The sequence below is a fragment of the Narcine bancroftii genome, chromosome 12 (assembly GCF_036971445.1).
Source record: "Narcine bancroftii isolate sNarBan1 chromosome 12, sNarBan1.hap1, whole genome shotgun sequence".
In the NCBI taxonomy this organism is placed as follows: Eukaryota; Metazoa; Chordata; class Chondrichthyes; order Torpediniformes; family Narcinidae; genus Narcine; species Narcine bancroftii.
This window is the reverse complement of record NC_091480.1, coordinates 62,568,896-62,596,814: the sequence shown is the minus strand read 5'-3', so window position 1 is coordinate 62,596,814 and position 27,919 is coordinate 62,568,896. Positions and strand designations below refer to the sequence as shown.

Here is a 27,919-nt window from a genome sequence, read left to right as displayed (position 1 = left end):
CATTTGATCTAACCTTCCATAGTAGCCTATTGTGTGGAACCTCATCAAATCCCTTTCTGAAATCCATGCAGTATCTTCCTGCATTTGTCAACCTGTTTGGTTTAAAATCTCTTATCAGATTTGTCAGATGTGACCTCCCACTTACAAAACCATGTTGACTATCCCTAATCAGATCTTGTCCATCTAAGTGCATGAATCTTCTCCCTCAGAATACTCTCCAATAACTCAGTAACATCCACAGATATTTGGCTCAATGGCCTGTAGTCCCAGGCTTTTCCCTGCAGCTTTTCTTAAATAGAGGCCACCTTCCAGGTATACAATTGATCCCAGTTGCTTGCACTTGCCCTGTGCCCCCTCTTGCTCTTAACCAGATACTGAATTTCCCTCTCATCCAAGCATCCCTATGCGTGCATGACTGACCCTTCATTCTAACAGGTACATGCATGTCCTGGACTGTTGTCAACACACTTTTAAAAACATCCCATTTTCCTCACATTCTTCTTCCTTCAAACAACCTGCTCCGTCTTATCTTGTACCTTCAAAGTTGGCCTGGCCCCAATTCCGAATTTTAACTCGTTGTCCTGTTCTGTCTCTCTACATAACTATCTTAAACCTAATGGACAATGGTCACTGGTCCCCAAAGGCTCATCCGTGAGCACTTCTTCCAAATTTCCCAAGATTAGATCAAGCGTTACCCTCTCCCATGTGGGACCCTCGAAATCTTTCACACTATGACTTTCCTAGTCAGTAATTAGAAAGTTACAATCCCTGACTATGACAACCTTGTTTGACCTACAGCTGGCAGCATTCTTCAAGCATATTTTCCCCTCTAATTCTGTTGACTATTTGGGGGCCTGTAGTACGCTTCCAATAAGATGTTTCCTGTTCCTCAGCTCCACCCATATAGCCTCACTAGCCCTCTATAATATCACCTCTGACCATCCTCAACCAATAATGCAACACCCTCTCTCCTCTTTTACCCCTAATTCTGTCCCCCCTGAAGCACTTGTACCCTGGAATGTTGAGCTGCCTGACCTTCACTTCTTTTAACCAGTTTCACATAAAGGCTACCGCTTGACAAACCTATTGGAATTCTTTGAGGACAGACAAAGGAAAGTTAGTGGATATAGTTTACTTGGGTTTCCAGAAAGCCTTTGACAAGATGCCACACATGAGGCTACTGAGCAAGTTAAGAGCGCATGGTATGATAGGAGCAATAGTAGGTACAGATAGAAGATTTGCTGACCAACAGGAGGCAGAGAGTGGGGAGAAAAGGGACCTTTTCTGGTTTGCGGCCAGTGTTGTTCCACAGGACTCGATGTTGGGAACCTTATATATCAATGATTTGGACGGTGGAATTGATGGCTTTGTGGCCAAGTTTGCGAACTATACAAAGGTCGGCGGAGGGGCAGGTAGTTTTGAGGAAGCACTGAGTCTGCAGAAGGACTTGGGTTAAGATATTGGGCAAGAAAATGATGGAATACGGTGTTGAGAGTGCACGATCATGCATTTTGGTGCAAGGAATAAAGGTGTAGACTATTTTCTAAACAGGCAACAAGTTTGGAAATCAGAGACGCAGAGGGACTTGGGTGTCTTCATGCATGACTCCCTAGAAATCAACTTGCATGAAGTGGTGAGGAAACCAAATGGAATGCTGGCATTCATTTTGAGATGGATAGAATATAAAAGCAGTGATTTAATGTTGAGGCTTTACAAGGGCGTTGGTCAGATTGCACTTGGAATGTGAGCAGTTTTGGGTTCCTTATCTGAGGAACGATGTGTTAGCATTAGAGAGGGTCCAGAGGAGATTCCCTGAATGATCCCTGGCCTGTATGAGGAGCATTTGATGGCTCTGGGACTGTACTTGCTGGAGTTTGGAAGGACGGGATGTCTCCTCTGGTGGGGGACCAGAGGGCACACCTCAGAATACAAAAATATCTCTTTAGAACAGAGATGAGTAGGAATTTCTTTACCCAAAGAGTGGTGAATCTGTGGAATTTGTTGCTGGACAGCTGTGGAGATTAAGACAGAGACAAATAGGTTCTTGATGAGAAAGGGAATCAAGGGTTATGGGGAGAAGGCAGGAGAATGGGAATGAAAAGAACAGTAAATCAGCCATTATGGAATGGTGAGGCAGACACAATGTGCTGAATGGCCTAATTCTTCTCCTGTGTCTTATGGTCTCTCAGTCACTTGTTCTAAACTTCCATTACTCAGTGTGTGGTTCCCATTGCTGTTCCTGAAAAGCTTTTACTTGATTATTGATATTAAGTTGGTCAAATAAAGTTCCTGGCAAATTTTAAGAAAATGTCCCCTTCCACCCCCCCCCCCCACATTCGTACCTTCATGGCCATAGATGCAGAGAACATGAATATTGTCTGATTCAGCTCCTGATATTTAAATGTGGGAGCAGTGTGAATTATGGCATTTTGGGACTATTGTTATTTTTAAATAAAAACACATTGAAATGCTGGAGGAACTTCTTCCTTGAAAGCTCAGGTCCGAAACGTCAGCAATATATCTTTATCTCCTATAGACGCTGCAAGCCCTGCTGACTTCCTCCAGCATTTGGGTGTGATTTTACTACAATCACAGCATCTGTCCAAGATTTTTATTACTACACTTATCACCTGAAGGAATTTGCTGAAGAGCCTGTTGCCTGTCCTCTTTATTTCAGGTTGATCCTTGGTTTTGTAAGCAAGCAGTATGCCAATAGACTACTTAATCAACGGGTGAATGGGAACTTTCTCCTTCGCTTCAGTGATTCTGAGATTGGAGGAATTACAATTGCGTGGATCGATGATTCTGAGAAGGGTAACCCTCTTCTTGTGATGCTCAGAGGCTTGCTTTGACATTTTTCTTTTAGAACGTGAGGATTTCTTTAGAATCAGAGGATTTATATGGAGATATCCTAAAACTATTGAGTCCTTCATGTTATATTCTCCAAATAATTCCAAGCTAACTAGTGCGCTGCCTCAGATTTGATTTAATCTGTTCTTCTCAAGTACACATTTTTTATTTTAATGAAAAGCCACTTCGATAACAAGTTGATTTTTAAAAATAATCTCCCAAAGGATCATGAGATTACAGACATTAAGACTAATGTTAAATTCAATACCCTAGAAGACCAGCTTTGCCAGTCTGTGTCAGAATTGATCAATCCTAATGAAATGCTGAGATGTCTCCACAGATGCTGCCTGACCTGCAGAGCATTTCCAGCATTTTGTTTCTATTGCATCCTAGTGCAGGTGTTAGCAAAGCTGACTTTTAACTTAAAGTGAAAATCAGAATCTTACGGGGGTAGGATGCAAAAGCATGCAGAATAAAAAGGGTCAAACAGTGTACTTTGTCTTTTTTTCTTTGGCTTGGCTTCGCGGACGAAGATTTATGGAGGGGGTAAAAAGTCCACGTCAGCTGCAGGCTAAAGATACATCACCAACGTTTTGGACTTGAACCCTTCATTAAGGTGTGGAAAATTGCCAGCAGGCACCCAAACCAAATGATAGGGGAGGAGCACGGACCCACAGGCAGGAGATAATCTGTGGATAAGAGAGGGAGAGCACAGCAGCAAACAGGGGGAGAAGGGATGGTTCTGTGAATGGCGAGGGAAGGGGACAGAGGGATGGGGAAGAGAGGGAGAGCGGGGAGTGGGCTTGCAGAAACCAGAGAAGTCAGTGTTAATGCCATCCAGTTGGAGAGTGTCTGTCTGGGCACTCTCTAATCAGATGACATTAACTTCAACTTCAAGCTCAAACTATTTTTTATTATATTTATGATGCTGATCAATGTGGTTCATGAAGAAAAATAAACACAGCGAGAGCACTAACAGTTAGGACTATTGAAATGCTTTAATTTTTATTTGTCGCTATGTTACCTGACCATGACATTTCACAGTGGTTAAACTGTATTGACAATATCTGAAACATTTATATCCTCTTCTTTGAGGCCATCCACAGATAATTGTATACTGTTCTCATCATCAAACTGGAGATCTGTTTGGGTATAAAATTAAAATGCAATCTGATCCCAAGTACTTTTTCTATTCCTTACTTGATCTGGAGGCAAGTGGAGGAACAAAGACTAGCTGTGCTGCCATTGATCAAAATCAGGGTGCATAAGGGAACAGTGAACATGTTATCCTGACCTGGGCCCGAACCAATCTGAACTTTTATGTCTCAGCTGAATATACAAGCAACCTATCCTAATAGACAACCAGGCTCTGTCCCATGCAAAGGAAGGATGTGATAGCATTAGAGAGGGGTCCAAAACCAATATACAAGGATATGGCTTGGACTAGAGATTTGTATCTCATTGTAAATACAAAACTAGTTTGGAGTATTTTCCTAGATTAAAAGAGACTGGGGGACAATTTAATTCTTAAAATTATGAGATGCTGAGATGGGTGAACAAAAATGGCCAATATTCCTTTCACATTTAAGTGAGATAGTAGAAAGATTGAAAGGGAATTGATGAAAATCTTGGTGGTCTGGAATGCTCTGCCTGAATGGCCAGAGGAGGCAGAAAACACAATTTAAAAAAGAGCTGAAGGCAAGGCTGTGGTAAATAGTAAAAAAGCACAAGGCTGGAGAAACTCAGCAGGTCAAACAGTGTCCCTTTATGTAGCAAAGATAAAGATACAGAACCAACTTTTTGGACTTGAGCCCTTCATCAAGGTGTGGACAAAATGGGCAGGCGCCTGAACCAAATGGTGAGGTAGGGAGAGGAGCACAGTCCCACAGGCAGGAGGTAATAGGTGGATAAGGGAGGGAGGGGACACCAGCAAACGGGGAGGGGGGGCGGGGGATGGTTTTGTGAACGGAGAAAGAAAGGTCTGGAGAGCTGGAGGAAAGACAGGGGGAAAGAGAAGAGAGGGAGAATGGGGAGTGGTTTAGCAGAAACTGGAGAACTAGTTATTAATACCATCAAGTTGGAAAGTGCCAAGACGGAAAATTAGGTCTGGCCCTGTGCTAAATAGGTCAAATTTTGGATGGCATGGGAAAGATGGGCAAAATGGCCATCTTCCTTGGTGTAAAGTTCTATGATTCTCTTAAATTCATTGTTTCTCTTTTATGCTGCAGGTGGCAGGCAGGTGTTCAATGTTCAGCCGTTCACTACAAAGGATTTAACCATTCGATCACTGGGAGATCGTGTCCGAGACATTGAACGCTTGCTTTACCTGTATCCCAGCAGACCCAAAGATGAAACTTTCAAAAAGTACTACACAAGTAGGTATCAAGAAACTCATGTCAACTTCAACATCGATGGGCCACAAAGAACTAAATCATAATCTAATTGAATTGCAGAAAAACACTCAAATGGAAGAATGAAGGGGGGATCTTATAGAAATATATGAAATTATTTAAGGCGTAGATAAGATAGAGGTAGGTTAGTTGTTTCCATTAGTGGAGGAGACAAGAATTAGGGGGACATAGCCTCAAGATCCAGGGGAGTAGATTTAGGATGAAGATGAGGAGGAACTGCTTTTCCCAGAGGGGGTGAATCTGTGGAATTCACTGTCCATTGAAGCAGTGGAGGTGACCTCAGTAAATAGATTTAAGACAAGGCTGGAGAGATTTTTACATCATTGGGGAATTAAGGGATATGGGAGGAAAAGGCAAGTCGGTGGAGATGAGCCGATCATCAGATCAGACATGATCTCATTGAATGGTGGAGCAGGCTTGATGGGCCAAATGGTCTACACCTGCTCTTATTTCTTATAGCTGATGGAGCTGTTCCTTTGATCCAAAATTAATTTGAGCTCAAATACAATAATAGTATGTGTCAGTGCCCCTTCATCATATTTCTGAAAAATGATTAGGGGAACAACAAACAAGCCACCTTGTTTGTCTTTATTTTCTTCTACAGAGGAAGCAAAGGGTAAAGATGGATATCTCCATGCTGGTGTAAAGACTACAGTGAATGGGTAAGAGCACAGTCACCCTGGTCTTAATTTTCTTCTTTGCTAAACTTAGTGAACAAAGTTCCCTTAGTCAGAAAGCATGAACAGACCACAAACTGATTACACTGGACAACAAATTTTTCAAAAGGTTTGCTTCCTGAAAAATAAATGAGGGATTATGATAGACAACTTCAAGCTAATTTCATATTTGCTATATTGTGTCGGACATTGGAGAAACATTAAATTAGCTTTTATTGAATTTAGCCAAGCGTATACTCGCCACAAATGTAACAGAATGTATCGCAGCTGTTGCAACATTGATGAGACTTCTGCTGTATTGAATCTTTCTGAAGACAATAAATGCAATTGTTAAGTACACTCACTCTGCTATTTCCTGAAGAAGATGTGCACCAACATGTACTCAATCATTATCAATGTAATGCACAGCATCTGTATATGTGAACTGCTTTTATAGCCTGTCTGCATCTATCCTGACTAAGCATGCTCAGGCCTAAGACAACATCTGCATAGCACCTGCACTGAGTCCTGCCCAGGCAGGCTTGGACTGACCAAAACAGCTTGCTTTGTAGACAACATACTAGTAGACTTAAAATATGACAGGAAATCACAAAGTAGGTTATATCTAAAAAAAGTGGACATTGTATGAAGATTGTAAGGTGATTTTCATGATCATCGGCCCAAAATCCATAAAATACACCCAAAGGTGTTCAGGAAGCAAAATCTTCGTTGTCCAGTATTATTTAAGTGCACATTCCTAGCAGGGAACCTCACCCATTCAGACGGTATGTTGGGAAATTTTGGTTGTACTTCACCTATGTTCAGGAACTTCTCAACTTGTCACCTCCTCCAGTAATGAATGCCCCCATACTTGCACTTTGTCATTCAACCATGACATTTCCTGTGGTCTCAATCACAGACAATGCCCATATCCAATCATTTTCCTGATCCAGCTTCCAACTTCTCTTTCTCCTGTTTCTGCCCAGAATAAACTCTTCCAATTCATTTAGCCGTCTAGCCTTTTGACCTCAATTTGTCATTAATTGTACTACTGTTGCTAAGCTATTCCTTCACCTTCACTTTTGATGACCCTGTCAAATGTGTTCAATCTGGCCTTGTCTCTAAATGTGATCCTCTTTGATGCATGCCTGAATTGTTCACTACTTTCAAATTCCTTCCTTTGCCCATCAGCCCTTGCCTTCAACAATGTGCTTATTGAAGAGCGTCCATTTTTTCAGCTGCTTTTCCGATTTCCCACCTTTTCCAAAAATCTCATTCAGCTCATCTCATAAATGAAACCCACCTCCTGATCCCTTTCCTCAAATCCTGACTCGTATGCCAGTCTCTTAATCTTCCTTCCAAGCTCCTGGTACCCACTGCTATTGTAAATCACATCTATTTGGATGCTGTCTCCCTTCTTTCTATTATTTCTCCCCATCAAAAAAATCTTCTCTCAACTTCTTTGGCTTTACAAATCTCAACTACATCTCCAAACCCTTTTTTGGAAGATGAATTACAGCCCAAGGATTTAATGTCCATCACTAACTCTTCTTGAACTGAGGACTTGCTCAGCAACCAACTTGCTATGGGTCTGGAATTGGAGGTAGAAAAGTTTGGTAAGAATAGCAAATTTCCCTAAGGAAATCTGTTACAATTTTGCAATTATCTGATGGATTTATCATCTCTGTTACTGAAGCAGTAGCTTTTTTTAAAAAAACAAAGTTTTGGTAGTAGGTGATATTAACTTTCCACATATTAACTGGGACTCCCATGCTGTAAAAGGGCTAGATGGGTTAAAGTTTGTCAAATATGTTCTGGAAATTTTTGTATATCAAGATTCTGACTAGAAGGAGTACAATACCGGATCTCCCATTGAGAAATTAGACAGGATCTGTGACAGAATTGTGTGTAGGGGAACACTATGGGTCCAATGATAATAATGCCATTTGTTTCAAGTTAATTATGGAGAAAGATGGGTCTGGTCGAGATTCTAAATTGGAGAAAGGTCAATTTTGAAGAAATGATAAAGGATCGAGAAAGTGTGGATTGGGACAGGTTGTTTTCTATCAAGGATATACTCAGTAAGAGGAAGTCACGTGATGGAGTAGTGGCCGGTAGGGGAACTCCAGCCCTCTCCAGAAAAGTTAAAAAAAAGATAGAGAAAAAGCAAAGGCACAAACATAAAAACCAAAACAAAGTGAAAGTAAAAGTGTGGAGAAAATGGCAGCGAAGAAAGAAAAACCAAAAACAACGGGAAGAAAAGAAGGAAGGACGTCGGAGGAGGAAGGTGAAGGCCTTACCAGTACGAGGAGGACCGCCGTGGAGAGAGAAGCCCGCTCCCTGAGGTCAGTGGAAACCCCGAACTCAGGACTACAAAAATGGCTCATGGAGCCAAACAAAAGTGCACAACCGCGCACGCGCGAGGATTTGCGCGTGCGCGATGCACAGGACAAAAATAACACTGATGGGAGGGGGGACCAGCTGAGGAGTAGATCTCCACAGCTGAAACAAACAACTACAACACAACAGCAAGAGGAAAACATAGAAAATAACGAGAGCAAGAAAGAAGAGAGTAAAAATAAGAAATCAAAGAAACAACAGATGACCAACCCAGAGGAAGAACACCAACACCAAGACATTTCTAATAAAAATAAGAAGACCAAAAATACCCAACAAAATAAAACAAACAACCCAACAAGAAAACCAGAAGAGACAGAGGTAAAGGATACAGATCCTGGAGTGGACTCAGAAGAAGAAGAGGAAGAACACAGAGAAATGGAAGATGAAGGGAAGGGCAAGTACATGGATATATTTTTTTTAAAGAATATATGGAAACAGTAAAAGAATGGCAGTCACAAGAATTCAGTGAAATAAAAAGAAGAATAAAAAGTACAGAAGAAAAACTGAATAGATTAGAGATGATCATGTCAGATATAGGAAAAAGAGTAGACAAGGTGGAAGAAAGAGAAATAGCCATAGAAATGGAAGTAGATGACTTAAAAAAGAAATTAGAAGAATCTGATAAAAAAGTTAAAGAGACACAGGAGCTGTTAGCTCAGAAGATAGATATAATGGAAAATTATAATAGAAGAAACAATATAAAGATAGTGGGCCTTAAGGAAGATGAAGAAGGCAAAAATATGAAAGAATTTATAAAAGAATGGATCCCCAGGGTCCGAGGAAGACCAGAATTACAGGAAGAAATGGAAATAGAAAGGGCACACAGAACATTAGCCCCTCAACCACAACCACAACAAAAACCAAGATCTATTCTAGTAAAATTCCTAAGATATACAACAAGAGAAAATATATTGGAGAAGGCAATGAAGAAAATAAGAGAAGACAAAAAAACCACTGGAATACAAGGGTCAAAAAAAATTTTTCTATCCAGATATAAGTTTTGAACTCCCGAAGAAGAGGAAGGAGTTTAATGCTGCAAAAACGACCCTATGGAAAAAAGGTTATAAATTTATGTTAAATACCCAGCAGTACTTAAAATAGTTATTCCGGGGCAGCAAAACAGACTATTCTCAGATCCGGAAGAAGCACGAAAATTGATGAAGAGATGTAACAAGAACAAAAATGACAACAAACTATATGTATGTGTGTGTATATATATATATAAAAAATAGAGTATAGGTAAGAACTAAGAAGGGAAAGAAAGGGAAGGAAGGAAGTAAGGAGGGAATTAAGAAAGTCACCTTTGTTATATATGAAGATTAAAATCTTTTCTGGGGGGGCTGGGTGGGGAAGAATTACAGTCACTGCAAAATCAGTTGACACTTGCGAGTGAATTCGCTAATCCAAATGGAGAGGGGAGATGTGGTTGCCCGACAAGGGACAAAGGGCAACTCAGGAAGGGGAGGGGATAGTGGGGTTAAAGGAATTTTAGATAGGAGAATAGTGGAAATATTTTATGTTTTAGAAATGTTGTCTTATAATGTGTTCAAAAAAAGAAAGCAGAAATGGATAAGAAGGGAAGGTGGTGATGAGGAAACAGAAAGGAAAGATAAACAAAGTATGAAATGGCTATGTTGAACTATATGACTTTAAATATTAATGGAATACATAACCAAATCAAAAGAAAGAAACTGTTAAATTTACTGAAAAAAGAAAAAATTGATATAGCATTCGTACAAGAAACACATCTAACTGAAGTGGAACACAAGAAATTAAAGAGAGATTGGATAGGACATGTAACAGCAACATCATATAATTCAAAAGCCAGAGGAGTAGCTATATTAATCAATAGAAATGTACCAATCAAAATAGAAGAGGAAATAATAGATCCAGCAGGGAGATATGTAATGATAAAATGTCAGATATATTCAGAATTTTGGAATTTACTCAGTGTATACTCACCTAATGAAAAAGATCAAAAATTGATGCAAGATATCTTTTTGAAGATAGCAGATACGCAAGGGAACATACTAATAGGAGGGGATTTTAACTTTAATTTGGACTCAAACATGGATAAAACTGGAAAAAAAATTAACAGAAAGAACAAAGTAACCAAATTTATAATTAAATCGATGCAAGAAATGCAACTTTTGGATATATGGAGGAAACAACACCCAAAGGAAAAGGAATATTCATATTATTCGGGTAGACACAAAACATACTCAAGGATAGACCTATTCCTGTTATCAGCCCACATTCAAGGGAGAGTTAGGAAAACGGAATATAAAGCTAGACTATTATCGGACCACTCACCCCTGTTATTGGCAATAGAGCTAGAGGACATCCCACCAAGAATGTATAGATGGAGATTAAACTCCATGCTACTTAAAAGACAGGATTTTAGAGAATTCATTGAACGACAAATTAAAATGTACTTTGAAATAAATACGAATCAGTGAAAGATAAGTTTATACTATGGGACGCAATGAAAGCGTTCATCAGAGGGCAAATAATAAGTTATGTAACTAAGATGAAGAAGGACTACAATCGGGAAACAGAACAGTTGGAAAGGGAAATAACAAATATAGAAAAAGAATTAGCAATGAAGGAAGACAACTAAAAGAAGAGAATTGGCAGATAAAAAAATAAAATATGAAACACTACAAACATACAAGGTGGAGAAGAACATAATTTAGAAAAAACAGAAATATTATGAGCTAGGAGAAAAAATGCACAAAATTCTAGCGTGGCAGCTTAAGACAGAACAAACTAAAAGAATGGTATTGGCATTAAGGAAAAAGGACAAACAAATTACATATAATCCAACGGAGATCAATGAAAACTTCAGGGAATTCTACGAGCAACTATATCAAACTGAAAACGAAGGGAAAGAAGACAAAATAGATGAATTTCTAACTAAAATTGAACTACCGAAATTACAAACAGAAGAGCAAAATAAATTAATAAAACCATTTGAAATAGAAGAATTACAGGAGATATTAAAAAAACTACCGAACATTAAAACACCAGGAGAGGATGGATTCCCAATAGAATTCTATAAAACATTCAAAGACTTATTAATTCCTCCCCTTCTGGAAGTAATCAACCAGATTGATAAAACACAAAGCATACCAGATTCATGTAAAACAGCAAAAATTACAGTAATACCAAAGACAGGGAAAGATCCACTTGCACCAGCGTCATATAGAACAATATCTTTACTTAACGCAGATTATAAGATAATAGCTAAACTATTAGCAAACAGATTGGCCGACTATGTACCAAAAATAGTAAATCTAGACCAAACTGGATTTATTAAAAAAAGACGAACAACAGACAATATCTGTAAATTTATTAACTTAATTCATGCAGTAGAAGGAAATAAAGAAAGTGACAGTAAATGGATATATATCAAAACAATTTGACTTAAGCAGATCAACAAGGCAGGGATGACCACTATCCCCCTCACTGTTCGCGTTAGCTATAGAACCACTAGCAGAACTGATAAGAACAGAAAATAAAATAAGAGGGATAAAAATAAAAGAGAAGGAATATAAAATCAGTCTATTTGCAGATGACGTTATAATATACTTAACAGAACCAGAAATATCAATAAAAGAATTACATAGGAAATTGAAGGAGTATGGAGAAGTGTCGGGGTACAAGATCAACGCAAATAAAAGTGAAGCAATGCCAATGAATAATGCAGATTTCTCAAAGTTTAAGAAAGAATTGCCATTTATATGGCAAACGCAAGCAATGCGATACCTAGGTATACAACTAAATAAAAACCTCGGCCATCTATATAAACTCAATTACCATCCATTAATGAAAAAATTACAAGACGACTTAGAGCATTGGAAAGACTTACCACTAACACTGATAGGAAGGATAAACTGTATTAAAATGAACATTTTCCCAAGGATTCAATACCTATTTCAGTCATTACCAATATGCCTAACAAAAATTCTTCAAGGAGTTAAAGAAAATAATAAGGAAATTTTTATGGAAAGGGGGGAAACCAAGGATAGCACTAGATAAATTAACAGAATGGTACAAACAAGGAGGCTTACAACTACCAAACTTTAAAAATTATTATAGAAACAATCTGAGGTTACCAGAAGGAAGAAATTTTGAATATGTGATTACAGACATAATGATAATCAAAAAATTTGTAACAAACAATTAAGATACCTATCAGATTTTTATCAAACAAGGGAAAAACCAGATTGGACCAGATTAGAACTAGATAAATTAGGGGAGAAGATACCTGAACATATACTATATAAATGGGATGAAAAATTGGTGCAACGTAGGAATTCACCGGTATTGCATCATCTGCTCAACATTTGGAAGAAGATTGATGTAGAAAGGAATAAAACAAATTACCAACTACCAAAACTAATATTGACGCAAGATCAGCTAATCCCTTTTACAATAGATAACCTTTCCTTTAGAGAATGGAAGAGAAAAGGGATCAAAAGAACAGAAAATTGTTTTTCGGGAAATAAATTATTATCCTTTGAACAAATGAAGGATAAATATAATATAATTCATGATACAATATTTGCATACTACCAACTGAAAACCTACTTGAAGGACAATTTGGGAAACAGTCTGAGGTTACCAGAAGGAAGCAATTTTGAATATGTGATTACAGACACAATGATAATCAAAAAATTTGTAACAAACATGTACATCAAACTGCAAGAAAAGGAGAACGAGGAAACAAATGGTAAACCTAAACAAAAATGGGAACAAGATCTAAACATAAAGATAAAGAATGAAACATGGGAGAAGCTATGCTCCGGAACTATGAGAAATACAATAAACACGAAGTTACGCATGATACAATATAACTGGATACACAGGCTATACATTACACCTCAAAAGTTAAATAAATGGGACCCAACAGTATCTGACAGATGTTTTTGCTGTAAAAAGGAAATGGGAACAACAATTCATGCAATCTGGACATGTGAGAAAGTGAAAAAATTTTGGGAAAATCTAAACCAGATATTAAATAAAATCACAAAAAGCAATATACCAAAAAACCCAGAGATCTTCCTCCTAAGTAATATAAGAAACAAAGAATTTGGACTCGATTTGGATGGAGCACAAAAAAGATTTGTTATGATAGACCTAGCTGTAGCAAAAAAATGTATTATGTCAACCTGGAAATTAGAAGACAACTTCAGAATACAACAATGGTGTATAGATATGAATAAATGTGTTCCATTAGAAAAACTAACATATAATTTAAGAAATAACATTACAATATTCGAACAAATATGGGAGCCATACATGAAACACAATAGAGAATTCCTACCGTGGACTTCCACCACCTAAAATGACAGAAGGAGAAGATAACGAAAAGAACTGACTCAGTAAAATTTCTTGTTTATTTTTATTAAGTGACAATATTATTTAACGGGTTTAATGTATCTTATAGATTGAACTTTAAATAAATGGCAAAGGGAGTGAGGGAGGGAGGGAAGGAAGGGGGTAAAAAGGGGGAGAAAACGACACTGTATATATGTCTGTATGTATCTTGGTCAATATGGTTTATAGTGTGAAAAATTTTTTTAAAAATTTAAAAAAAAGGATATACTCAGTAAGTGGAAGGCCTTCAGAAGTGAAATTTTGAGAGTAAAGAATTTGTATTTTTCTGTCAGGATTAAAGGCATAAGGAACCTTGGTTTTTGAGGGATATTGGGGATCTAGTTAAGAGAGAGGTGTATAGCAGGTATAGGCAACAAGGAGCAAATGAGGTACATGAGGAGTATAAAAAATGCAAGAAAAAACTTAAAAGGGAAATCAGGAAGACTAATAGAAGATGCAAGATTGCTTTGGCAGAAAATCCTTGGGGCTTTTACAGGTGTATTAAGATCAAAAGGATAATAAGGGACCAAATCAGTCCTCTTGAAGATCAGAGTGGTCGGCTTTGTATGGAGCAAAAAGAAATGGGGGGAAATCTTAAATGGATTTTTTGCATCTATACTTAGTCAGGAAACAGAAACTAGGGAAGTGAGACAAACAAGCAGTGAGGTCATGGAACCTCTACAGATTAAAGAGGAGTAGGTGCTTGCTGTTTTAAGACAAATAAGGGTGGATAAATCCACAGGTATTTGTGACAAGGTATTCCCTTGGACCTAGAGGGAGGCTAGTGTAGAAATTGCAGGGGCCTGCCAGATATATTTCAAATGGCCTTGGCCATGGGTGTGGTGCAGGAGAATTGGAGGGTAGCTCATATTTTTGTTGTTTGAAAAAGGTTCCAAAAATAATGCAGTATAGGCCAGTAGTAGGCAAGTTATTTCAACGAGATCAGATATACAAGTATTTGGATATTCAGGGATTGATTAGAGATAGTCAACATGGCTAAATGTGTGGTAAGTCGTGTTTAACCAATTTTCTAGAGTTTTTCGAGGCTGTTACCTGGATCATTGATGAATGAAAGGCTGTGTATGTTGTCTACATGAACTTTAGAAAGGCATTTGACATGGTCCCATATGAGAGGTTAGTCAGAAAGGTTCAGTTGCTCAGGTATCATGGGGAGGTATTAAACTGGATTTGACATGAGATTTATGGGAGAATCCAGAGAGAGGCAGTGGATGATTGCCTCTCAGACTGGAGGCCTATGATTAGTGGTGTGCCTCAAGTATTGGTGCTGGGATCATTGATGTTTTGTTATCTATATCGATAATCTTCATGATGATATGGTAAATTAGATCAGCAAGTTTGCCTGTGTCACCAGGATTGGACATGTAGTGGACAGCGAGAAAGGCTTTCAAAGCTTGCAGAGGAATCAGGACCAGCTGGGAAAAATGGGCTGAAAAATGGCAGATGGAGTTTAATGCAGACAAGTGGGAAGTGTTGCATTTTGGAAGAGCAAACCAAAGTCGGACGTGCGTGGTAAATGGTCGGGCACTGAGAAGTGCGGTAGAACAGAGGGATCTGGGAATTCCAATCATAATTCCCTGAAAATGGCAGATGAATAGGTAAGGTCGTAAAGAGAACTTTTGGTTTATTGGCCTTCATAAATCAAAGTATTTCGTGTAGGAGTTGGGATTTTAATGATAAAGTTGTACAAGACACTGGTGAGGCCACATTTGGAGTATTGTGTGCAGTTCTGGTCACCTAACTACAGGAAAGATGTCAATAAGATAGAAAGAGTGCAGAGAAGATTTACTAGGATATTACCTGAACTTCAGGAACTGAGTTACAGGGCAAGGTTAAACAGGTTAGAACTTTATTCCCTGGAGCATAGAAGAATAAGGGGAGATTTGATAGGGGTATTTAAAATTATGAGGGGTATAGACAGAGTAAATGTAGGTCAGCTTTTTTCTATTGAGGGTAAGTGAAATACAAACCAGAGGGCATGAGTTAAGGGTGAAAGGGGAGAAGTTTAGGGGGACATTAGGGGAACTTCTTCACACAGAGTGGTGGGAGTGTGGAATGAGTTGCTAGTTGATGTAAATGCGGGCTCATTTTTAACATTTAAGCACAATTTGGGCAGGTACATGATGGGAGAAGTATGGAGGGCTATGGACTGGGTGGAGGTCAGTGGGACTAGGCAGAAAAATAATTTGGTAGAGACTAGAGGGCAGCAGGGCCTGTTTCTGTACTGTAATGTTTGATGGTTCTAAAGCTAGAGTCTAACCTAAATTCCTACCTTCAGTTGTGGGATTCAAACGTATCTCTGCTTTGCTAGTCCAGTAATTTAACTACAGTGCCACTATGTATATCCATTTATGCCACAACTCAATCTTTGAATCTTTCAAAACAGGATATAATCCAACCACATCACAAAAATAATCAAGCACCATAAATTTCTCAAACCATTTGCTAAGTTTTTAAGTTTAAGTTTATTCATCACAAAATACCTCATACAGCGAGAAGGATGCTTCTGCAAACAGACCAGCAGATTGTCTCTAACATTCATGCAGCAGTGTGAAAAGCACAGGTTGCAGAGTATCCGATTACAGTGCAAAGGAAGATCAGTGAGCACCGAGCAAGGGTCAATTCCGAAGCTTGATGGCTGCTTTTATGTTCTTAATCCTCCTCCCCAACGGGAGGAGGGAGAAAAGAATGTGTCCATGGCATTCCTGGATACGTAGATCTCTGTTATCTTTGCTTCTTAAGCCATCTGAGGAGGTTCTAATGACATGTTAGAAACGAGTTAGTAATATGATCACAGGCAATATAGTTAAGTCAAGTTTATTGTCATCTGATTGTACAAGTACAACCTGATGAAACAGACACGGAGACACACAACCAGACAAAACACGCATGCAGACAAACAATACATATGCAGGACAAGTATTTGTATATTCACAAAATAATATTTATTTGTATATGAGTCTCGGGTTGTTAATGTCATTTAACAGTCTCAGTGCCCGTGGGAAGAAGCTGTTCCCCAGCCTGGTGGTGTTGGCTCTGATCCTCCTGGATCACTTCCCCGACGGGAGCCACTGAAAGATACTATGTGCGGGGTGGTAGGGGTCCTCCATGATTTTGCACGCCCTCTTCAGACAACAATCCCGATAGATCACGTCGCTGGGAGGGAGACTCCAGTGAATCTCTCTGCTGCTCTTTTGGTCCAGTAGATTGATCTCTTATTCATTTCTCTGCAGCAACCAGATTTCAGATTTATTGTCAGATGAATCCCACACAACCCTGAGATTACAGAGAGGAAAAAAAATCAATAAAGTACACAAGATCCTTAAATGAGTCCCTGATAGAGTTTGTTGTTGAGGAGTCTGATGGTGGGGGGGAGCAGCTGTTCCTGAACCTGGTGGGGCGAGTCTTGGCACCTACACCTCTTTCCTGGTGGCAGCAGTGAGAACAGAGGGTGTGCTGGGTGGTGCGGATCCTTGATGATCGCTGCTGCTCTCCGACGGCAGAATTCCTCATCGATGTTCTCGATGGTGGGGAGGGTTTGCCTGAGATGTCCTGGGCTGGGTCCACTACCTTTTGCAGGGCTTTACGCTCAGGGGTATTGGTGTCCCCACACCAGTCCGTGATACAGCCAGTCAGTACATCTGTAGAAATTTGCCAGGGTTTCTGATGTCGTACCAAACCTCCGCAAACTCCTGAGGAAGTCAAGACGGGCTTTCATCACGATGCCGTTGGCTTATTGGGTCCAGGAACTTGAGCCTTTTGTCTGAAGGGAGCAGTGAGAAGAGGTTGTGACCAGAGTGATGAGGGTCCTTTATGACGTTGGCTGCCCTCTTGATGCATATTATGCTTTTCTATGGTACTGATATAGTGGTGACCTTCTTGAAGCAAAGGTAAGATTTTATGTAAAGAATTCATAGATGGAAATAAAGCAAGTCTGAATCTAACCTTGGACTTCAAGTGAATGTTATAAATGACCAATTATACCCGAACTCTATTGAAATTACTACAGGCTTTGCATTAATATCTTTTCCCTCACTTGAAAGCATGTAGCAGATGTGGTCAACATTGAGTTGTGATCAGTTATATTTGTGAATCTTAATGTGACCCACCTCTGACCGTGCCAAGTCCAAGCCTTCCTTGCACATGTGCTGTCTGTATCATACTGCCACACAGGATGTACCCTCTTTCTTTTGGTGGGATCAGGGTCTGGGTGTAATGTGTGCAAAATGCAAATTGGTGTTGATCTTTATTTTAGTGAACAAACGCCAATGGTGGTGCCAACCATGCTCCCCTCTCCAATGGCTCAGCCACCTGTTGCGTGTACTACACCTGATGCCCCAAGATGGCAACAGATCCCATGTAACCCAAGCAACATCAACTATGAAAAGTAAGTGCGGTGATTGTTAACAACTGACTTTGCTAAGTTTATTTGAATTTCAGTTCCTACAACACATTAAATTTCATAATTGTTTTTTTTCCACTTTTGCTTTGAATGATCATCTCTATAACAAGTTTTCATCCCCACCCCTCCCCCAGAGTCATTTTCTCCCTCTTTCAGAAGTGTTTTTGCTCAATGGGCACAGTTCTACAAATGATGAGTTAACCATATAACCATATATCACCATATAACCGTTTACAGCACGGAAACAGGCCATGTCGGCCCTTCAAGTCCTTACCGGTTCACTTGAACAACTCCACTAGCTCCTCTGCAAACTCCTGAGGAAGTAGAGGCTTTCTTCATGATGCCATTGGTGTGTTGGTTCCAGGAAAGATCTTCCGAGATAGTGACATAGCCCTGTATCAGTCCCCACACTGATCCCACTACCACTCTCTCTCCCCAGAACACTGTATCTCCCCCCAGAGCACTGTATCATTCCCCACACTGATTCCACTCTCCCACTCTCACCCCACAGCGCTGTATCATTCTCCAAACTGATATCACTGCCTCAATCTCTTCCCGCAGCCCTGTATCAGTCCCAACACTGATCCCACTGCCCTACTACATCCCCAATACCCCACTTTCTCCCCACAGCCCTGTATCAGTCCCCACACTGATCCCACTTCCCCACTATCTCACCACTACCTCACTTTTCCCCACAGCCCTGTATCAGTCCACACACTGATCCCAATGCCCCTCTCTCCATACAGCCCTTTATCACTCCCCACATTGATCCCACTGCCCCTCTCTCTCTGTACAGCCCTTTATCAGTCCCCACACTGATCCCACTGCCCCTCTCTCTCCCACACAGATCAGTCCCCACACAGATCCCACTGTGCCACTCTCTCCCCATAGCCCTGTATCTGTCGCCAGACTGATTACACCGTCCCACTCTCTCCCCACAGCCCTTTATCAGTCCCCACACGGATCCCACTGTGCCACTCTCTCCCCATAGCCCTGTATCTGTCGCCAGACTGATTACACCATCCCACTCTCTCCCCACAGCCCTTTATCAGTCCCCACACTGATCCCACTGCCCTAATCACTCCCCACAGCCCTGTATAGGTCCCCACACTGATTACACTGCCCCACTACATCCCCAATACCCCACTTTCTCCCCGCAGCCCTATATCTGTCCCCACACTGATCCCACTTCCCCAATATCTCACCACTACCTCACTTTCCCCCACCGCCCTGTATCAGTCCACACACTGATCCCAATGCCCCTCTCTCCATACAGCCCTTTATCAGTCCCCACATTGTTGTATGAGTTTGACTCATTTGACATAGTTATATGAGGGGCAGTACAGTTAGTACAGCACTATTACAGTGCCAGCAACCTGGGTTCATATCTGGCGCTGTCTGTAAGGAGGTTGTATGCATGGGTTTTCCCCAAGTGCTCCAGTTTCCATACCAGGGATGTAGGCTAATTGGGGTAGTTGGGTGGCGTGGGCTGGAAGGGCCTGTTACCATGTTGTGTGTCTAAATAAAAAAAGTAGCAGGAATAGATGAATGTTTTCATGGTAATGGAGGATGCAGACACAGATTAGTATTTTGAGGATCTTTTTCAGGAGAGAGAGTTGGCATTATGCTTGGAGTAAGAGTTCCTGTTCAAGAATAAAAATGATTCAAGCAGTACTAAAGCAGAGAGAGGAAATGAGAAACACAAAAATTGAAGATGCTGTAATCTTGAGCAGACAAAGAATTGCTGGAGTAACTCAGCTAGTCAGGCAGCACCTGTGGATAGAAATTGTCAGTGAATGTTTCTTAGTCAAAGCCCTTTATCAAGACTATAAAGGGTGATCTGGGGACCCCAGAGCTTATGGAGTATTGGACAGAAGGTGTGGGAGGTAGAGGAAGAGACCACAGGGAAGAGGAATAGGAAAAGAATCAGAACTTACTGTCATGAACAAGTCATGAAATGTGTTGTTTTGCGGCAGCGTCACAGGGCAAACCTTTACATAAACCACCTTACAACAATCAATAAAAACAGTGCACGAAAACTCAAAGTGAGGCCATGTCTGTGGTTCATTGATCATTCAGGAACCTGAGGGCAGAGGGGAAGAAGCTGTCCTTGTGCCACTGAGTGCTCGTCTTCAGGCTCCTGGACCTTTTTCCCGATGGTAGCAGAATGATGAGGGCATGGCCTGGGTGTTGGGGGTCCTTGAGGATAGAGGCTGCTTTCTTAAGATACCGGCTCTTGCAGGTCTCCTCATTGGTGTGAAGGATAGTACCCGGAATGTCGCAGGCCATGTTAACAACCCTCTGGAGTTTATTCTTGTCCTGAGCATTGGTACCTTCATTCCAGACAGTGATGCAACCAGCCAGAATGCTCTCCACAGTACACCCGTAGACGTTTACGATAGTCTTCTGTGACATACTGAATATCCTCAGACACTGTGCCAGAGCTAGAGAGAGAGAAAGAAAAAAGTAAGTGCAGGAGTGGGTAAAAAAGAGATGGAAAGAGTGAAATCAGATTGGGATAGGGATTACCTCAAATTAGAAAAATCAATGAGAGAGACTGTTAATTGGCAGAATTGGATGCCAATAGGAATAAAGGAAGATAGCACTGAGAACTTTGCAATTAATACACTGAGCAACAAGAACGCAACAGTGGTTGATGTAGATTGAGATAATATGAGAGAAAAGATGCAGGCTGTGGTGTTTCTGATATGTAAGAATTTGTAGAAAGGCAAGAAAGGCATTGGAAAACCATTCTTGGGTTGCTCAAAAGTATTAATGTGTGATTCGCTAATAGTGTGATAAACTGAGTATGCTTCAGAGATGAGAATAGATGGTTTTGGATGTGGATTAAATGGATTCAGGGGTTTTTTTTTAAATTTTTTATTTTTCACACTATAAACCATATTGATCAAGATACATACATTTTCCTTCTTAAATATATACAGTGTCATTTTCTCCCCCCCCCCCCCCCCCCCCCCCCAATGGATTGAGGGCTGAGCAGGATACAGGGGCAGCACGTCATTAGTTAGATCCTATGTAAGCAGCCAGGAATGTGGAAAGATTCAATGCACAATACTTGTTCAGTGTAACTTTTCTACATGATACAGTTCCTTTGTGAAGGTATTGTTAACCTTGTACATCAAGGGCTCTATGTCAGGTCTGTAACTCTTTCATTAGCTGAAATAGTAACACGATGCAGGCTTCCACAACCATGAGATGCTGGATGACATTTAGCCCACCGTTCAATACTTTCCACAGAAGCGAGCAAACAAAATGTAATGAACAGAATTGGACAGAACTGCATATTATGACTTAATTTTCTTCTGGCTCAGTATGGGTGGTCTACTAATAAGGACCAACATCAGAAAATTCTGTTTACAACAGACAAGTCTGTGTGGAAATTCAATTTCACAATAATATTCAATTTAAATCTCTTTCCCTGCACCCCTCCCCCACCCCCAAATGAGCGAAACGTGGTAACAGCTACAGTAAAACCTCCAGTATCCACCACCTATGGGGATTGGTAGATGCCGGATGAGTGAATTTTACAGTTGGATGAGGTTGCTTCATTGGCGAACTAACCGCTAGATGGCGCCAATTTTTAACTTTTGTAATTTTTACCTATTTATTTTCCCCGATTATTTTTTCCCGGTTGCTTGAATTCTGGATAAGGGGGGATTTTACTGTATTGTGGGTTGGCTTGAGACAATTGTTTCTGACCCAGTGCCACACAGGAAGATGTCATTCCCTGTGCTGCTCTCTTTTGAAAGCATTACAGATGGACTTAGACCACATTGTTATGAGGATGTTCATCATTGATCACTTTGGGGAAGTGTGCAAGATAACTAAAATGTGTACAAAAATTCTTGGACAATTCCACCCACATCAAAAGAGTTCCTCCAACATCCTCAATCCCCAGATGGACACGTCCCTGTAGTTTTTTCCCAATCCTCCTCGTTCTGGTCTTCCAGCAGCATATGCCCACCCTAAACACACTAACCGAGGTCCATGCAGCATATTTTTACCTCCAGCTTTTGCTAGTGTGCCTTATGTTCTAACACACCTAAAGAGGTGCACTAGAATTTCTAGGCAATAAAGCGACAAATACACAGTTGCTTCAATATGTTATTTGCACAGAGAAATTTTGCATTTGTGCAATTTTAGCAGCATTGTTTCCAGGTTCAAAATTCAATTTGAAGTTTGGACAGATTGTGGTCATCTCACTTTTAGTGGAAGCAGTATAAATGGTTTGAGACAGAAAACAGGCTTCCATTCATATTGTGTCATTTAATATATCTTTGAAGTCATTGCAAGGCATTTTGCATCCACTGCTGTCGTTTTGAACTGTAGTGTTGGAAAGTGACTGGTATATGTACAGGTATTTCCTCTGACAATATATGTTTATATTAAATTTCAGCAAAGAATATCTTACAACAGCCTTTTATTACCAAATTATCTCCAGTCATCTGCACCTTGTACAATACGGGTACACAATCCTTTAATCCTTTATCCGGAACCCTTGGGGGACAGTGTGTTCCAAATTTCGGATTTTTCTGGATTTCGGAAAGCCAGAATTAAGTCCACCCGAATTGTGCTGCTGTATCCACCCCCACCCCCTTCCAGTCGCGCTGCCAGTCTCTCACCCGCCCGACTCGCGCTGCCGGTCTCTCACCCGCCCGACTCGCGCTGCCGGTCTCTTCCCCTTACCCGTCCAACTCACGCTGCCGATCTCTCGCCTGTCTGACTCGCGCTGCCGTCTCTCTCCCCACTTGTCAGTTTTTTTAGCTTTCCGGATTTTAGATGTCTGGGTAAAGGATTGTGTACCTGTACCAGTTAAAACAATGCTGGAGAAACTCACCAGGTCAAACAGAGTACATTATATAGCAAAGATAAAGATACATGACCAATGTTTAAGGCTTGAGCCTTCACCAAGGTATGGACAAAATTTGGACAGGTGCCTGAACAAAATGGGCAGACTTTTTCAGACAACCACAGTGTCTGTAGACTTTCCTGTTTTACTTCCAATACTAGTTAAAATCTAATGTTTTTTCAACAGGGGAGATGCTCAAGTTGCCCCTCCCATTGCATTGTCTCCTAATATGATAGCCGTGAATCAGGATGAAGAATTTTCAAGTGTAATTCAAAGGTCAGTTTGGTTTCTAAAACATTAGCTTTGATCAGCTTTGATAGAAAATCACCCTTGATTTGGTTCTTTTTGCAATTAAGTACCCTGTATTGCATTATGGAGTTTGTAACTCTACTATGGTGTTAGGTTAACAAATTGCACAGGTTACCCCAATGCAATCTTATGTGAAATGATGAAAGCAGTGTGAATCTGAGAGTGGGGCTACTCCACAGCACTCCTGAAGACTCCCATTTGGCATCCCATTCGCACTTAGTTGCTTCCCTCATGGCCTGAAATTTATATCTACGTTACTGGAAACCTGCTGGCAGCCTGTGAAAGAAGTTAAAGGCATCAGGCCTTCAAGTGGCCCATTGCAGATTCTCTTATACCAGGCCTTCAAATTAATTTAATTTCTTAAAATTGAAACAGCTTCTTAATGTTCTCCAAGGTCCCCTAAGTTCCAACAGTAGCTTGCTTCATTTTACAAATTCGTCTTAAACATGGCACCTGATTTGAAACCTTGCACCTCTGCCTCTGTTTTTCTAAGTGCTCTTTCAAACCCATTGTTTTAGTTACCATTACATTAAAGCTTTTTAATTTACTTTTTAACCTGACTTCTTGGAATTATTTTGCAACTGTTCTTATTTTAAAATGCATTACTCAAAAAATCTGAAATATACAATATAGAACATTGTCATAACAAATCATGTCATTCCTATTGCTTAACTTAATCATGTCATTCATTTACAACCCTAAAGCAAATAGTTTTTAATATTTTATTTAATGTTTATGCACAATTGAACACTACAGTTATATATTGTAAGATTCAAAGGAAGAGAAAAAATACCCAAAAAAACCTAATAATTCAGAACCTCTTAAGGTTGAAAGCTAACACGTAGGAATCAAGTGACAACAACCTGGAGAGGGACAGCACCAAAGCTTCAGAACAAACCAAATTCTTTAGGTTATGATAATACTCCATAAATGGCCCCACGTCTATTCAAAGTTAATATTTGACTCTCTAATGGCATAACTAATTATGTAGGTGGAGTATTGTCTTCCCATTTCATAAAAATTGCACGTCTGGCTATTAATGAGATAAAAGATAAAATTTGTTTTGAGTTGGAGTCAGTAAAACAAAATCATCTTGATATTATCCCAATAAAACAATTCTAATTTGAACACAAATTTAAATGAATTAATGTTCAGTGGCAGAAGGACCCAAAATTCTGTCCCTTCCCCATAAAGCCCTCACAGTGGTTGGTGATCACATATACCAGGAGTTCAAGATGTCACAGAAGATACAATTTAGGTTCTGCCTTATTTTCATTAATGTGCTGTTGATATTCTAAAGGTCACCTTCCAGTTATTTTCATCACAGCAGATGGTTTACACTTCAGAATCTTCAAAGCTACAATATTTTGTTGCATTTTGCAGACTAAAGTAGAGTCTATACCTTTCACCTTTAAAGATTTGCTTTAATATAAGAGGGGCTTTGGGATCTTTGGCTTCATATCAATGAGATGTACTTGCCTGACTAATAATGTTCTTTCTTTAAAGAAGTCACCTTCTTAATCCATTTCAAAGTGGAAATGACATGGAGGTGAACTATTATGAAGATCAGTTTGTAAGAGGGTAAGTGTTAACGTACTAGACCAGCAGCAATGGTAATTTACCAAGACAATGGTATAGAAACATAGAAGATAGGAGCAGGAGTAGGTCATTCGACCCTTCGAGCCTGCTCCGCCATTCAACGAGATCATGGCTGATCTTAAAGTTCAGTACCCCGTCCCCGCCTTCTCTCCGTAACCTTTAATACCCTTATACTGAAGAAATAGATCTAATTCCCTCTTAAATATATTTAATGAACCTGCCTCTACTGCCCTCTGTGGCAATGAATTCCACAGATTCACCACCATCTGGGTAAAGAAATTCCTCCTCATCTCGGTCCTAAATGGTTTGCCTATTATCCTCAAACCATGGCCCCGGGTTCTGGATTTTCCCATCATTGGAAACATCCCATCTGCATCCTTTCTGTCCAGTCCTGCCAGAATTTTATAGGTCTCTATGAGATCCCCTCTCAATCTTCTAAACTCCAGCGAGTACAATCCCAATTTGCGCAATCTTTCATTCCAGCCATTCCAGGTATCAGCCTGGTGAATTGCCTCTGCACTCCCTCCATTGCAAGAACATCCTTCCTTAGATAAGGTGCAAAACTGCACACAATACTCCAGGTGGGGTCTCACCAAGGCCCTGTACAGCTGCAGTAAGGTATCCTTGTTCCTATACTTAAACCTTCTTGATATGAAGGCCAACATACCATTTGCCTTTTTAACCGCCTGCTGTACCTGCATGCTCGCCTTCAGAGACTGATGTACAAGTACCCCATGGTCTCTCTGAACTTCCCCATCTCTTAATCTATTGCCATTCAAATAGTAATCTGCCCTCAGGTTTGTATTACCAAAGTGGATAACCTCACATTTATCCACATTGTAGTGCATTTGCCATGTATCTGCCCAGTCCCTCAATTTATCCAAATCACACTGGAGCTTCCTGACCCCCTCTTCCGTGCACACAACCCCTCCTAGCTTAGTGTCATCTGCAAATTTGGAGATATTCCATCCAATCCCCTCATCCAGATCATTAATGTAAATTGTGAACAGCTGGGGTCCCAGTACAGATCCCTGTGGCACCCCACTGGTCACCACCTGCCACTCAGAAAATGAGCCATTTATCTTCAAAGCAATCATTTTTATTAACCATAGAATGCTACAGCACTGAAAACAGACCATTCAGGCCTTCTAGTCTGTGCTGACTATTGTTCAGCTAGTCCCAATAACCAGCTCCCATTCCATAATCCTCCAGACCTCTCCTATCCATATATCTATCCAATTTATTCTTAAAACTCAAGATCGAGTCTGCACCCACCACATCAGATGGCAGCTCATTCCACATTCCTTATACTCTGATTGAAGAGGTTCTCCCCCACCACCCCCACCCCCAAAGTTCCCCCTAAACCTTTCACCTTAAACCCATGTCCTCTCGTATTTATCTCTCCTAATCTAAGTGGAAAGAGCCTATTCACATTTAGTCTTGTCTATACCTCTCATAACTTTGTAAATTTCTATAAAATCTCCCCTTATTCTTCATTTCAAGTCCTAACCTGTTTAATCTTTCCCTGTAACTCAACTCCTGAAGACCCAGCAACATCTTAGTAAATCTTCTTTGTACTCTTTCAATCTTATTGATATACTTCCTGTAGCTAGATGACCAGAACTGCATACAATATTCCAAATTTGGCCTCACCAATGTCTTAAATAACTTCAATGTACCATTCTAACTCCGATACTCAATACTTTGATTTATAAACGTTAAGATGCCTAAAGCTCTCTTTACAACCCTGTCTACCTGTGGTGCCACCTTCAGGGAATAATGTACCTGTATCCCCAGGTCTCTGCTCTACTCATTACCCTAACATTTACAGTGTATGTCCTTCCTTGATTTGCTCTTCCAAAATGCAATACCACACACTTGTCTACATTAAACTCCATCATCCATTTACTGGCCCATTCTCTCAGTTGGTCCAGATCCATCTATAAGCTTTGAAAATCTTCCTCACTGTCCATGACGCCTCCTATCTTGTGACATCAGTAAACTTGCTAATCCAATTTATGACGTTATCATCCAGATCACTGATATAGACAACAAACAACCATGGTCCCAACACAGGCACACCACGAGTCACAGGCCTCCAGTCTGACAAGCAACCATCCACTACCACTCTCTGTTTTCTCCCATTCAGCCAATTTCAAATCCAGTTCACGATCAGTCTATGGATACCTAGTGTCTTAACCTTCTGAACTAACCTGCCACGTGGAATCTTGTCAAAGGCCTTACTAAAGTCCATGTAGACAACACCCACAGCACTCATCTACCTTCTTGATAACTTCCTTGAAAAACTCTACAAGATTTGTTAAACATGACATACCATGCACAAAGCCATGCTGACTGTTCTTAATCAGCCTGTGGCTGTCCAACTACCTATATATTCTGTCTCTCAGAACCACTTCCAATAATTTACCTACTATTGACGTCAGGCTCATTGGCCTATATTTACCTGGTTTACTTTTGGAGCCTTTCTTAAATAGTGAGATAACATGAGCTACCCTCCAAACCTCTGGCACCTCTCCCATAGCTAAGAACACCTCAAATATTCCCATCAGGGCCACTGCAATTTCAAAACTTGTCTCCCTCAAAGTCTGAAGGAATATCATATCTGGCCCGGGGGATTTGTTTACGTTTATTCACTGTTTAGGCAGCAATTACCTCCTTCTCCTTAATCTCCAGAGGTTTCACGACACTTCTATTTATTTCCCTTCCATTCATATGCACTACACCAGTTTCGTGAGGAAACACTGATGCAAAACAACTGTTTAAGATCTCCCTCATTTCATGAGACTCCACACATAGTTGGCTGCTCTGATCCTCGAGGGGACCAATTTTGTCCCTTGTTATCCACTTACTCGTAATAAACTTGTAGAAACCCTTCAGATTTACCTGCCAAAGCACCCTCATACCTTCTTTTTGCCTTCCTGATTTCCTTCTTTAGTATTCCCCTACATTTTCCATACTCTGCAAGTACTTTTTTTTAAATTTTTTATTTTTCACACCATAA

The 27,919-nt window shown here is 40.3% G+C and overlaps 1 protein-coding gene across 4 annotated transcripts in view; it reads left to right on the top strand.

The window, feature by feature from the left end:
• LOC138747304 (signal transducer and activator of transcription 5B-like) overlaps window positions 1-27,919 on the top strand; it is a 215,210-nt gene that overhangs the window by 171,812 nt on the left and 15,479 nt on the right. For all 4 annotated transcript variants that reach the window (XM_069906394.1, XM_069906395.1, XM_069906397.1 and 1 more), the window contains 6 exons: window positions 2,678-2,814; window positions 5,079-5,225; window positions 5,866-5,923; window positions 17,973-18,104; window positions 23,176-23,265; window positions 24,805-24,879. In XM_069906394.1, the coding sequence (XP_069762495.1) occupies window positions 2,678-2,814; window positions 5,079-5,225; window positions 5,866-5,923; window positions 17,973-18,104; window positions 23,176-23,265; window positions 24,805-24,879 (639 nt within the window). The remainder of the gene's footprint in view (window positions 1-2,677; window positions 2,815-5,078; window positions 5,226-5,865; window positions 5,924-17,972; window positions 18,105-23,175; window positions 23,266-24,804; window positions 24,880-27,919) is intronic.